Here is a 15,095-nt window from a genome sequence, read left to right on the forward strand (position 1 = left end):
AATTCCAGACAAGAGTATCAGTTTGGCAGAGGTGCTAAGGGCTGCTAAGGTGGAACGGTGACGTGTGCTTGCCCCCATGGCTCTGAGTGCTAGCGGAGTCTAGCGCAATTATGCTACTGCACCTGTACAAGAAACATGGACGCACCTGCATCTCCGTGCGCGATTCTGCTACCTGCACAGGTGCAGTAGCAGAATTGTGCTGGACTCCGCTAGCACTCAGCCACAGGCGTGAGCACACATCACCATTCCACCTTAGCAGCCCGCCTCTGCAGTCTGGAATCCTACTGCTTAGGAAGTACAGTGGTACCTCTACTTAAGAACTTAATTCATTCCATGATCTTAAGTAGAAAAGTTTGTAAATAGAAGCTATTTTCCCATAGGAATCAATGTAAAAGCAAATAATGCATGCAAACCCATTAGGAAAGAAATAAAAGCTCCGCATTTGGGTGGGAGGAGGAGGAAGAAGAGGAGGACAGTTGCTGCAGAAGGAAAAAGGTGAGATGAGGGGAATCAAAAAAATCCAAAACTTTAAGGCTTAAAAAAAAGGGGGGGGACCCTGAGGCAGCGAGGAGGAGCATGCGCCTCCCCTACACCTGGCGCGAGGCTGCCTCCCATACACTGCCAGAGAGAGAAACTCGGGGGAATGGCAATACTGCCCGGATGGGGGGAATGCAGTGGCATAGCAAAAATGGAGCTCCACCTCAGAGCACCCAATTTGCATTGAAAATGTTGAAAGAAAATGCAAGGCGTCCTGCATAAGCCACACCCACAGTGTGGTAGTAAAATTTTTGGTAGCCCTTCACTGAAAAAATGGTTCTTAAGAAGAGGCAAAAAAATGTTGAACACCTGGTTCTTATCTATAAAAGTTCTTAAGTAGAGGCATTTTAAGTAGAGGTACCACTGTAATATAAAAAATAACTGAAAATTAGGTGGGGAGAAAAAAAAGAAATTTCCATATTGGGAGTATGGTGCCAGTTTTGGTAAGACCCATGAATATAATTCCTCACTTTTATCCTCAACTGGTAATTCATCTAATTGTGCCTAGCTGCCAACAAAAAAAGGAAATTCTTTTCTCACTACTTGGAATAAGGGTTGAAGAGTGAGAAATGGGAAAGGAGTGGAATAATCTGGGTAATGGGGAAAGAAAAAATAGGTTAGCAGTGTAGAACTAGGGAGAGTGAGAATTTGCAAAGAAATCCCTCACAGACTCTCAAAAGTGACAGTGCTTTTGCTTGCAAGAATGTATGAGATATCATAAGAAGGCAAAAAAAAAAAGGGCAGGGAGGACTTAGTCTTTAATTGTATATTTTTGCATCCAGTGTTTATCAATGTGATGTTAATGAAGAGGCATTGCAAAACCCATTTTCTAAGCCTGCTTTGGTCCTTGTTTTTGAACCTCCCTTTGGGTTTTTTTGCCAAAGGTGGCAAAAATCAACAAGCAAATGCAAAGTTGTATGGATTTTTTTTTTAAAAAAATATTTGATTGAAGACTTGCAATGTGATTGCTGCAGAGGGAAGAGGACTTGATTGAATGGGACCAATTGTTACAGGTCTTCCTGTCTAATAGAACACTGAGATGCCAGGTATTAGATAAGCTAATTCTGAACTTCTATTCCCTTTTAACATCATAATGGAACAATAAGAATTTAATATCTTCTTATTCATGCATGTGATGCCATTTTAAACAAAAAACTATTTGAACTATTGATTACTGCAGTGCAAAACTGCTGCAAGTAAAAATCTTGCCTGATTTCCTAAGATCTAGGTAGCTTAATTAATTCAAAATATATTCTGTGATGTTTAAATGAAAATAAAGGACAGTGCTGAAGGTCTTTAGTGAATAAACAGTAACAAATATCAGATTAAAATTCCCTATGAAGCAGATGTACTTGAATGCACAGTTTGAAGGAAGAGAGGAATTTGAAGGTGGTGACTAGATGATAACACATTTGGATCTGCTAAATCTGCCTCAGTTTGCACTTCTTCTCTTCCTCTATGTATATCAAAAACCAACAGGCTTGTGGCAATAAAGGTCAATTTTTTTAAAAAAAAAAAACCAAAAATATATTGAGGTAACTTGACTGTTGCTTAACGTCATTGTTTATCTTGCCATGACTAGAACTCTGTTCTGCTGAAAAGAGACCACTGGATACACTATGGAAAACATACATACCTTTTTCTGTATAAACTGACCAGCTGTCAAACCTGCAGTTGAACCTCATATCATATTAGTGTGCAGATGCAGCCTTTTCAGTGGCCTTTCACAATGTTACATGGCAAATGCTTAATAAAATACAGTCATACCTCGTCTTACGAACCTAATTGGTTCTGAAAGGAGGTTCGTAAGGCGAAAAGTTCGTAACTCGAAACAATGTTTCCCATTGGAAACAATGTAAAAATGATTAATGCGTGCAAGGGGGGGGAAATCCCAAAATGGCGCTCTGCTGGGCACCGCCACCCAGCTGTCACCTTTTAAAACAGCCGGGGGGCTTCTCAGCATTCACCCGAACTTTTCAGGTCCAGCCTCCAGATCGACCAAAAACGCCGCCGCCGATCGCAAAAACGGCGCTCCGCCGAGCGGCACCGCCCTGCTTCTGAAACAGCCGGGCACTTCTCGGCAGCCTCCCGAACCCGAACTTCCGGGTTCGGATTCGGGAGAAAGCTGAGAAGCCCCCCGGCTGTTTTAGAAGGTGACAGCCGGGCGGCAGCGCCCAGCAGAGCGCCATTTTGCGATCTGCGGTGGGTTCGTAAGGCGAAGAAAGTTCGTAAGGAGAGGCAAAAATTTTCTGAACCCTGGGTTCATATCTCAAAGTGTTTGTATTACAAGGGGTTCGTATCACGAGGTACCACTGTATATAAAATTAATAATAAAACAATAAAACACTTGATAATGCATCAACCAGAAAGAATACAACCAATTTTTTAGATTGCTGACAAACTCATTTTCTTCATCTCTTGAATAAGTTAAGGAAGTTTGAAAAATTTTATGCTATAAGAAGTTGAACGTTTTAATTAAAGAAATATTCTTGTAACTGTTTTTTTAGCATTCCCTGCTGTACAATACAAGAACATGCTAGCAAAGACAGTGAATTGTAAATATATAGGTTAATGGATAGCTTGTAGAAACAAAATTGGAGGAGACTTCCTTTGTGGTCTTCCCCAAGAATTGGATTTACCTTCTGGAATACAGTACTGTATATTGTAATGTTTGGTCTGCAGAGTCTGTACACCACCAGGAAACTCTGGCAGCAAAGACTTGGTATTTTTCTTTGTGGATACTGTTTTAGGAAACACCCCACCCCCCTTTTAGAACTTTTCTTTCCTACCACTTCCTCACTTTAAAGGAGAATTTCCAGAATGAAAAATTCCCCTTCCCCTCCTATTTTCTTTAAGTGAAAAACCTCTGATTTTAAAGGTGTCTCCATAGTAACAAACAGGTTTGTTTTTTTCTCCCCACCCTTTCCATCTTTCCCCAGGAAGTGATTCGGTATTGTGTGAAAGACAAGGTCTGTGATGTAAATCACTGTGACAAGTCTGGTTGTTATATTGTAAAGAGTCTTTAGTCACGTTTATTCTTTTAGTGATTTTCTTTGCTTGTTTAAACTGAGAATGTACACATTATACTGTGCAGAACCATATTGGAACTGCTTGTGTGTCTGTTGATATTTCTCTTATTTCACTTTATTTTTGAAGCAATATTTTAAATACATTGAAATACATTTTGTTTGTATTACATATGTTTTGAAAATGAAGAAAGAATGCATATTTAAAGAAAACATAAACCTGACTTATTAAATACTAAATATTACATTTGTTGTATTCCATTTAGCTTGTTCTAGAATGACCTCTTTGGGCCCTCTATCAGATTGAGTGTTTATTAACATAAAAACACATATTACAAAATAATTATTTATATTTCTTACTGATTTTGACACAGGCATGTACTTTATATGATAAGTATTTCGTAACTTTTGGATTATAAAAATTCTGATGAAAATATAAATAGGTCAGAAAGGTACAATAATTGTAATTTCTATGCAAGATTTTGACATTTTGTTCAAAGCTCCTATTTTTATATTCAAACTAATCATGTGCTATCAATCACATTTTTGAAATTCAGACAAGGCTAAAATCTCTATGAATCATAATTAAATATTATATTTAATTAATTAATCAAACACTATATTGCTGTGTTTTGTGTTGAATGACATTGGACTTGACAGGAACATTGAGAGAAGCTACAGTGGGAAAAAAGTATTTAGTCAGGCACCAATTGTGCAAGTTCTCCCACTTAAAAAGATGAGAGATGCCTGTAATTGACATCATAGGTAGACAACTATGTGAGACAACATGAGAAAACACATCCAGAAAATCACATTGTCTGTCTGATTTTTAATGGATTTATTTGCAATTTCTGGTGGAAAATAAGTATTGGGTCAATAAAAAAAGTTATTCTCAATACTTTGCTATATATCCTTTGTTCGCAATGACAGAGGTCAAATGTTTTCTGTAACTGCTCACAAAGTTGGCACACACTGTTGCTGGTATGTTGGCCCACTCCTCCATGCAGATCTCCTCAAGAGCTGTGATGTTTTGAGACAGTCGCTGGGCAAGAGGGACTTTTGGAACCCTCCAAAAGGTTTTCTACAGGGTTGAGATCTGGAGACTGGCTAGGCCACTCCAGGACCTTGAAATGTTTCTTACAAAGCCGTTCCTTCGTTTTCCTGGCAGTGTGCTTGGGATCATTGTCGTGCTGAAAGACTCAGCCATATTTCATCTCCAATGCCCTTGCTGACGGAAGGAGGTTGGCACTTAAAATTTCACGATACATGGCCCCATTCATTCTTTCATGTACACAGATCAGTCGTTCTGGTTCCTTTGCAGAGAAAAAGCCCCAAAGCATGATGTTGCCACCCCCATCCTTCACAGTAGGTATAGTGTTCTTTGGATGCAATTCAGCATTCTTTCTCCTCCAAACATGACAAGTTATATGTTTCTACCAAACAGTTCTACTTTGGTTTCATCTGACCGCATGACATTCTCCCAATACTCTTCTGGATCATCCAAATGCTCTCTAGCAAACTTCAGACAGGCCCGGCCATGGCTTAAGCAGTGGGACACATCTGGCACTGCAGGATCTGAGTCCCTGGCGGCATAGAGTGTTACTGATGGTTGCCTTTGTTACATTGATCCCAACTCTACAGGTCATTCACTAGGTTCCCCCATGTAGTTCTGGGATGTTTGCTCACTGTTCTTGTGATCATTCTAACCCCATGGTGAGATCTTGTGTGGAGCTCCAAATCGAGAGAGATTTGTATGTCTTCCATTTTCTAATTATTACTCCCAGAGTTGATTTCTTCACACCAAGCTGCTTGCCTATTGCAAATTCAGTCTTCCCAGTCTGGTGCAGGGCTACAATTTTGTTTCTGGTGTCCTTTGACAGCTCTTTGGTCTTCACCATAGTGGAATTTGGAGTGTGACTGTTGAGGTTGTGGACAGGTGTCTTTTACATTGATAACAAGTTCAAACAGGTGACATTACTACAGATAATGAGTAATGAGTGGACAGAGGAGTTTCTTAAAGAAGAAGTTAAACGTCTGTGAGGCCGAGAAATCTTACTTGTTGTAGGTGGCCAAATATTATTTTCCACCATAATTTGCAAATAAATTTGTTAAAAATCAGACAATGTGATTTTCTGGATGTGTTTTCTCATGTTGTCTCTCATAGTTGAGATCTACCTATGATGTCAATCACAGGCATCTCTCATCTTTTTAAATGGGAGAACTTGCACAATTGGTGTCTTACTAAATACTTTCTCCCCACTATATGCAGAATGGATGCTGTCTTTCAGGAACTATTGTGCAGATTAAATGAATGAATTTAAACAAGAGAGAAAAATCTGACAAATTTCTTCTTTACCCATACTTACTTACTATGTATTTATTAATATGTATACTGTTCAAATATCACACTGTTCATTGATTAATAACAACTAGTTCTAAGTAAACTAGTTTTAAAATAATGTATGCTTTATGCCAGTGGAGAAATCCAAAAATTTTTACTACTGTTTTTATGGGCGTGGCTTGGTGGGCATGGTTTGACTTGGGTGTGGCTTGCTGAGTGTGACAGGGGAAGGATGCTGCAAAATCTCCATTCCCACCCCACTCTGGGGCCAGCCAAAGGTGGTATCTGTCAGTTCTCCAAACTACTCAAAATTTCCACTACCAGTTCCCCGAACTACTCAAAAATAAATTTATTTATTTATTTATTTATTTATTTATTTATTTATTTATTTATTTATTTATTTATTTATTTATTCAATTTTTATGCCGCCCTTCTCCTTAGACTCAGGGCGGCTTACAACATGTTAGCAATAGCACTTATTAACAGAGCTAGGCTATTGCCCCCACAATCTGGGTCCTCATTTTACCGACCTCGGAAGGATGGAAGGCTGAGTCAACCTTGAGCCGGTGATGAGATTTGAACCGCTGACCTTCAGATCTTCAGTCAGCTTCAGTGGCCTGCAGTACAGCACTCTACCTGCTGCGCCACCCCGTTCTCTGAACTTGTCAGAATCTGCTGGATTTCACCTCTGCTTTATGCATAAGATATCAAATTTAAGGACTCTCTACTAAATTATCTCAGAAAAATTGTAAATGTTTTCCTGAAACCTTTAAAAATACTGAACGTGGTAGCCTTCTATGTCTTAAGTTCTACTATTTGTTTTGTCCTGTATGCCTCCATATTGTGATCAGTTATTGGGAATGAGGAGCTTGTAGGCCAAGCCATAGGAGTGAACCAGTTTGTGAAAGGTTATTGGAGCAAATGTAGGGAGAGATGTTCCAATTCTATTTTAGATCAGTACACAATTAGCTATTGTCATATATAAAACCTTCCTTCCTTCCTTCCTTCCTTCCTTCCTTCCTTCCTTCCTTCCTTCCTTCCTTCTTTATTTATTTGTTGGATTTGTATGCCGCCCCTCTCTGTGGACTCTGTATGCCACAATAATATCATTTCAAATTAGAGGAAATGTTGAAGTTAGCAGTGATCTTTACAAATTTGATGGCATTACACCAGAGTTTTTCACTAGAGATTTTTAAACCATTATAGCCAAATTGAGGAGGTTGTACTACAAGTGTTCTGATCTTTGAGCTAGGCCATGGATGTCAAACTCGCATTGTCACAAGCGATATCATGTGATATATTGGAACTTCCCCCCCTTCGCAAAACCAGAGGTAGGCATGGTCAGTATATGACACATCCAGCCCATGTGCTGGAGTTTGACAGCTCTGAGCTAGGCGATGCTCATTGGCTGAAATTTCCATACTAGCCAAGAATTGTAACCAAATGAAACCTTGCAAACAATTGATTGTTGTGCAAAATCTTTCTTTCAAAATACAGTAGTATAAAGATTTTCTATTCACTGATCTTCCATTCAGCAGTGATTTTTATCTCCATGAAATCTCTCAAGTCAATAATAAAATATTAAGGGAAATCCCAATAGATGGTCTACATGTTATTTCACAGTGGATTTCAATTTAGTTCTAATAGGCCCAGAGGAATGGTGATGCACCTTACTGTATCTGTAGTCTTAGGAATGCAATAGAAGCAGGGGGGGGGGGGAACGACCCAAAATGATGGTTCTCTGCCTTATTTTTTGATATGTGACACAAAAGTAAAATACAGAATATTTTGCATGTCATTAACATATGATGCAATGGAAGAGGTTTGCATAAATAGAAATGAAACTAAATATACTCTTAGAAGTCTGAAGAGATTTTTGTCCCAGAGAAAATTTCACTATATTAAAAAACCTGCATGCATGTTGTTTCTTCTGTTAAAATGAAAAACAGGTTTTCCTTGTAAATTAATTTACCCCACTATCCTTCTACATTTATTTGAATGGTAACTCTTTTGAAATTCTTAATTATCTTGAGCCCCAGTTTTGTTTGAAATATGTCAGTCTTCCTTCTAATTAATCCCTGGCTTTCTTATTCAATCATTTGACTTTATTTGAGATCAGAACTGTGTAGTAGCTTCCTTCTTCCCTTTGTAACTTGCTAATAGTCCAATCAGAGAAGTATTCTCAGAATATTAAAAGTAAATGATATGTATATTTTCACAACAAACAATTTACTCTGTTTTCTTCTTTTTCAGGAAGTGGTTCTATATTGTTTGGAAAACAAAGTCTGTGATGCAAATCATCGTGACAATGCTGGTTATTGTGCCCTACATGAGGCCTGTGCCAGAGGCTGGCTGAGCATTGTGCGACATCTCCTAGAATATGGAGCAGACGTCAACTGCAGTGCTCAGGATGGAACTAGGTTAGCAATTGTAGCTAAGCTAAATTTAAATCTTCTGTGCTTCAGTATTGCATTAATATATATGGGATTACTATTAAACCTAAATTGTAATCTTGTTTAGAGAAATGGCATATTTCTCCCAAAATGCTCTATACATTAGTTGCTTTGGTCCTTATATAGAATCATAGAAACATAGAAGACTGACGGCAGAAAAAGACCTCATGATCCATCTAATCAGCCCTTATGCAGTACTATTTTTTGTATTTTATCTTAGGATGGATATATGTTTATCCCAGGCATGTTTAAATTCAGTTACTGTGGATTTACCAACCACGTGTGCTGGAAGTTTATTCCAAGGATCTACTACTCTTTCAGTAAAATAATATTTTCTTATGTTGCTTTTGATCTTTCTCCCAACTATCTTCAGATTGTGTCCCCTTGTTCTTGTGTTCACTTTCCTATTAAAAACACTTCCCTCCTGAATCTTATTTAACCCTTTGACATATTTAAATGTTTCGATCATGTTCCCCCTTTTCCTTCTGTCCTCCAGATTATACAGATTGAGTTCATTAAGTCTTTCCTGATACGTTTTATGCTTAAGACCTTCCACCATTCTTGTAGCCCGTCTTTGGACCCGTTCAATTTTGTCAATATCTTTTTGTAGGTGAGGTCTCCAGAACTGAACACAGTATTCCAAATGTGGTCTCACCAGCGCCCTGTTTAGCGGGATCACAATCTCCCTCTTCCTGCTTGTTATACCTCTAGCTATGCAGCCAAGCATCCTACTTGCTTTTCCTACCGCCAGACCACACTGCTCACCCATTTTGAGACTGTCAGAAATCACTACCCCTAAATCCTTCTCTTCTAAAGTTTTTGCTAACATAGAACTGCCAATACAATACTCCGATTGAGGATTCCTTTTCCCCAAGTGCATTATTTTACATTTGGAAACATTAAACTGCAGTTTCCGTTGCTTTGACCATTTATCTAGTAAAGCTAAATCATTTACCATATTACAGATGCCTCCAGGAATATCAACCCTATTGCAAACTTTAGAGTCATCAGCAGTCTGCGGAGAGGGGCGGCATATAAATCCAATCAATCAATAAACAAACAAACAAACAAACCTTCCCTACCAAACCTTCCCCAATGTCACTCACAAACATTAAAAAGAATAGGACCCAGAACAGACCCTTGTGGCACACTGCTTGTAACCTGTCTGTGCTCAGAATACTCGCCATTAACAATAACTCTGATGTCTACGCTTCAGCCAGCTGCAAATCCACTGAACTATCCAGGGATTAAGTCCAATCTTCACTAATTTATCTATCAACTCTTATATTATTCAAAAGTTGATATGACAACTTGGTGTCACTATTTGGTACATTTTGGCTAAAAGTCTGTATCATAGACAATCATTTGGTGGTGGTGGTTGTTTCTTCAAGTCTGTGTTGATTCCTAGTAACTGCCTGGACAAGCTTCTGTAGTTTTTCTTGGCTAGATTCAGAAATGGTTTGCCATTGCATGCTTCCTATGGTTGAGAGAGAGAATGACTAGAATTCACTATTTCCAAGTTTCTAGCCTGAGGCCTTAACTACTGCATCAAGCTGGCTCTTATTACTCCCTTAAATTCAATACTAATAAAAATACAAAGTTTAGACAACAGTAAAATTCAAGTTTTTACTAATCATAAGGAAACAGGCAGTAAAAATGCTTTCTCATAGAAGATTTTTAAAAAATTTAAAAATTCTTTTTATATTACTATTCACTAAACTTCATATTTTGTTATGTAAAGTTCATCTTTTCTAAAGCAGTTTAGTTGTGTTTATTTTTTAAAAGTACTGTAAGGATGATGGGTATATTCTTTGAGTTCTGTTTGAATGTTTTGTCACTTATCATCTTATCTGGTAACTCAGCTCTAAATTAGCATGTCTGAAAGCCACTGGCATTTGAATAGAACTTGCAAAGATTTCAGGAAAGAACCAACTCTTTTTAAAAAGTCTAAGCAGACTTTGTCACCTCATTGATTCTGTAGAGACATTTTGAATATTTGTTACTTCCATTAATTAAGTGAAAAAAGAAAATAATAAGAAAAGGTACACATACCTCCACATAGTGATTTTTTTTAACCAAACAATCAAACCTTTATTTTAATAAGATCACTTTACTCAATAAGCCATATATATTTTTGTAGCATGTGGTATGAACACAAAATCATGGCTCAAAAAGTATTTTTTTTTTGTTGATTGAATTTCCCCCCCCATTCCTTGAATTCATAATGTGCAAAATTCCTATCATCAATTTCTTTTATTAAGGATGTTACTGTTAAATCTATGGGGATTATTTGTATGGTCAAACATTGAAGTTTCTCCTGTAATGAATAGCAGATTCTGCTGTAGTTTACCTTTATCTGCCCTTTGTAATGTACAGAGAGCAGCCAGTGGATTAAAAACAGATTGTACAATTTCTGTATGATTCTGCTATTTTTCACTATTTCTTGTGCTCTCTTTCCCTCGCAATCTAGACTAGTGAAATCCATAATATTATTTATATACCACATAGGTACAGGTGTACAAATATTTTCTATATTCAAAGCTATCCTTGAAGTGTATTTGGAAATGATAACTGGGACAAAATATATCAGTGCGGACAGTTATAAAGGCCCCTCTGATGGCACATAGGATATCACTGTTGTATGAGCCACACTGGCTACCAGTTTGTTTCTGGGTCCAGTTCAAGATGTTCAGTATTACCTTTAAATCCCTTTATGGCATGGGTACAGGGTATCTGAGAAACCATCTCATCTGAATGGGAATTCACCTCACTTATTCAGAAAGTGCCTACTTTCGGATTCTGTTGCCCAAAGAATTTCAGTTGATGGAATCCAAGAAAAGATTCTCACTCCTGGGTCTCCCATCATCTTGGTCTTTAACTTTTTAATTTATTAATTCAATTTTTTCCAATTTTCACTTTTTTTAAAGAACATGATTTTTTATTCAGATTATAAATTGCCCAGAATCACTGTATCAGTGAGATGGTCAGCATAGCATTGTAACAAACAAAACAATGCTTGGACACAGTATAGATTGAACACAGAATCCATAGGTGTTGCCACAATAGAAGATACAAATTAAGACCCTGGAAATAGGCTGCAAATAGAGTTATAATAATTGATAGAAGGCAATATATGTAAGGTCTGTTTTTGTGAAGTTAATATTAAATGCACTTAATACAACAAAAATAATTTTGACAATAACTTTAAGCAACTCCTGGCTTAACTATTGTTTCTAAAACATTTTAGCATTCTCACCTGATATCTCAGTGTCTACCTTTCCTTTTTTTTTGTAACCTCAAATCTTGATAATTTTTCATAGATACTTTTCAATGAAATTGGCTTTAAATAGTGAGGGGGAAGAAATTATACACAACATACCTACTACAATGGTGGTGCTAAGCATGTTTTAAACATGTTTAACAATATATTCCTAGGAAAGTCCACAGATGCAAATGTTTGTATCTCATATGATTAATTAATTTTCATGAGAGGTATGTTAGTAGTTTTCATAGGAAATCATGTTCCTATTGTGTACATCAATATTTACATCCTCTCTAGCACCATATAACCAAAGACGAACCAACGAGATAACTTGAGGATATGGACACAGTCAGAATAGCACCTTAGGTTTGTGATCTCCAGTAAGTAATGTCATTGAAAATAAAGAAACCTACATACATACATACAAGTCAGTTATAAAATCTGGTAGCAAGTCTTATTCATATTCTCCATGAATTTATCTAATCTTCAAAAGTCATCCAAGTAGCAAGTTGTCATTTAATTTAGAATCAGTAAATTCTACATTTCAAGCATCAGCTTAATCAAGTAGTGCTTAACTATTTCCTCATTGGCACTGGGTTCTAGTATTAAAAAAACCAAGGAAAATATTCTCACTATATATTTTACTGCACATAATTTTATATACACCTCTATGAAGTCCTTCTTTAATTTCTTTTTCTAAGCTAAGAAACCCGAAATTTCAAAGAAGGAAATTTTGCTTTAGCCTACTACTTATTTTTCCTTTCCTTTTCTACATTTTCTTCACCTCTGCAATTTCCACATAAAAAAAGTACAGAGGTATCTCGTCTTACAAACTTAGTTCATTCCGTGACGAGGTTCGTAAGAAGAAAAGTTTTTAAGATGAAACAACGTTTCCCATAGGAATCAATATAAAAGCAAATAATGCGTGCAAGCCCATTAGGAAAATCCAAAACATTAAGGCACTTAAAAAAAAAAGAAGAAGCAGCGGGCGGACAAAGCTGAGGCGAATGGAGTGGGAGAAGGGACAGCGAGAGGTGGCAAGAGGTGGCAGCCCCAACAAAGCAAGGCAAAAAGAGCCTCTCTTGAGATCCATGAATATTGCCTGTCCACCCCTCTGTGCTCATTTCCCCCACACCTTTCTCCTTTCTTGAGCTCCATGAGTCTTTGCCTCCCGTTTCTGTCCACCCCACTCAGTTCATTTCCCCCACAACTTTCTCCTCTCTTGAGCTCCATGAGTCCCTGCCTCCCATTTGTCTGGGCGCTGGGAGAGACTTTCCCCTCAGCGCCCAGAGAACACAAAACGCTCCCTTGATTCCAGGCTGCCCAGATGGAAGGGAGGGCTTCTTTTCTCTGGGTTGCTGGGAGAGACTTCCTCCCTTCTTGACAGCCCCGCTTTGGCTTGTGCCCTCCTTGACAGCACTGCTGCCTCGTTCTCCTTTTCCTCCCCCTTTTTTTCACCTCCTCCTCGTCCTCCTTCTCTTCCTTTCCTCCTCTTCCTTCTCCTCTTCCTCCCCCTTGTCCTCCTCCTTTCTTTCTCTTCCTCCTCCACTGGCATCCAAATAACTGCCCCCTCTTCCTGTCCCTCCGCTGTCCCCCCCCCCCCAGGTCGCTCACTCGTTCGCTGGCATGCAGGGCTGGGAAGGCAATCGCTCTTCCCCGGCTATGTCTTCTGCAGTGCCGGCACAGCTTGGGGAAGGAAGGAAGGGGCTTTAAGAGGGAGTGAAGAGGTTGGTTATGGGATTATTTTCCTTCTCTTCCTTCTCCTTTTCCTCTCCCTCCTCCTTTCTTTCTCTTCCTCACTGGCATCCAAACGACCTCCCCCGTGTTCCTGGATCTGTGCTCTCCACTGCCAGTATATCCCCTTTGCTTGCCTTAAATCCTGCTATTATAGTGCCTCCGAAGCCGGGGGGGGGGGGGGGGGGGGAAGAGACTTGGCCATGCAGTTTGGAAGGGGGGAGTTTGTCACTGGGATTCAAAGGCAATCCCAGTGAAGGGAGCCTCAGGGAAATCCCAACACTGCAAGAACAGACGCTTTGGCTGGCAACGGTAGTCCAGAGGCGGGGATTCCCAGTGAGGGGAGGCTCAGGGAAATCCCAGCGCTTCAGGGCATCCCAGCGGCAGTGGCTCGGGTTCGTAAGATGAAAATAGTTTGGAAGAAGAGGTAAAAAAATCTTAAACACCAGGTTCGTATCACGAAAAGTTTGCATGAAGAGGGGTTCGTAACACCAGGTACCACTGTATTGTACAAATCTATATTTTCAGTTGACACATACTGTTTCATTCTACAGACTAAACTTTCACAAGACTGAAACATTTAGCTCCTTCTGACTAAGGAGTAAGCAGTAGCAGAGGGCAAATTAGACTGATTGAATTTTTTCTGACAAGTTACTGCAGGAATTTTTCCTGCCCCTTCTGTATCTTTGATTAAAAGTACAGAATTATATTTCTCACAGAAAATTTGTCAATCTCTTACCATTTCTTGATTGAGGAAGAAAATCTAGAACTCATACGTCTTCAAAAAATGCCTATCAATAATCTATCTGAAAATCTTCAGGAGATCTTCCTAAATTGTAGATTGTTCTCATTCAATTGTTCAGACTTGTAATTTGTAGCCCAGATATGATACTTAAGTAAAAAAAACAAAAAACAGTGTGTACTAGACAATGCTTACCTTAATAATATGCTTTTTTTTCTTTAAATTGAGAAAGGCAATTCTAGATAGTAAGACAAGGAAGGAATTATTGAGTAATTCAGATAATCTTATGGATTATTTTGTCATCTATAATCAAAACAGAATTAGGGATATAAAAGTTGATTTTCAATTCCAGCATTGAGCCTACATTTTATTTTGTGACATTTCTTCAGTATTATCTCCACTTAGCATACTTTATTATTTTAATTGCTAGTAGAAATACTTTTATGTTTTCTTGTGCTCACATTATAGAATCTTAGTTAGCGTATGTTTCTGGTAATATAACAGAGAATGGTAAAATGGCTAAAACTGAAATTCTGCCTCATTAATTTTTTTCTATCCACTTTTTGTTATGTGACTTGTTTGTATTCTATTCTTTTTTGGTTGAATGTTATTGCTTGTTACTTCATTTGTTCAACATTTCTATTTAAGAAAGGAGTATGCTGAAATCTACTTTTAGAGTTTTACTTTGCAGCATTCTGTTTCATGACAATATCCTAAACTGCTAATGTTTGTGAGATAAATTATTAGCTGGCATGGATTTCTGTGACTGTGTTTCATCTAATATATTGCAAGGGAAAAAAATCACTTGAGTCATTTAAACCAGGGATTACCAACCTTTCGGACATCAGGGACCACTGAATTCATAATTTTAAATCCTGTGGACTACTAATATGATTCAGCGTGCTGCTCACTGAAGTGCCTGGAATGGGGTCCTTCAGGCACAAATCTAATAAACTATAAACTAAACTATAGCTTATCCACCTATTTCTACAACCTTAGA

General features: G+C 38.2%; 1 protein-coding gene across 10 annotated transcripts in view; it reads left to right on the forward strand.

Moving 5' to 3' along the window:
• The window catches only part of BCOR (BCL6 corepressor), a 134,019-nt gene that overhangs the window by 97,600 nt on the left and 21,324 nt on the right, over window positions 1-15,095 (forward strand). For all 10 annotated transcript variants that reach the window (XM_070750542.1, XM_070750544.1, XM_070750540.1 and 7 more), the window contains one exon: window positions 8,158-8,324. In XM_070750542.1, the coding sequence (XP_070606643.1) occupies window positions 8,158-8,324 (167 nt within the window). The remainder of the gene's footprint in view (window positions 1-8,157; window positions 8,325-15,095) is intronic.

Source organism: Erythrolamprus reginae, chromosome 4, assembly GCF_031021105.1.
Source record: "Erythrolamprus reginae isolate rEryReg1 chromosome 4, rEryReg1.hap1, whole genome shotgun sequence".
In the NCBI taxonomy this organism is placed as follows: domain Eukaryota; kingdom Metazoa; phylum Chordata; class Lepidosauria; order Squamata; family Dipsadidae; genus Erythrolamprus; species Erythrolamprus reginae.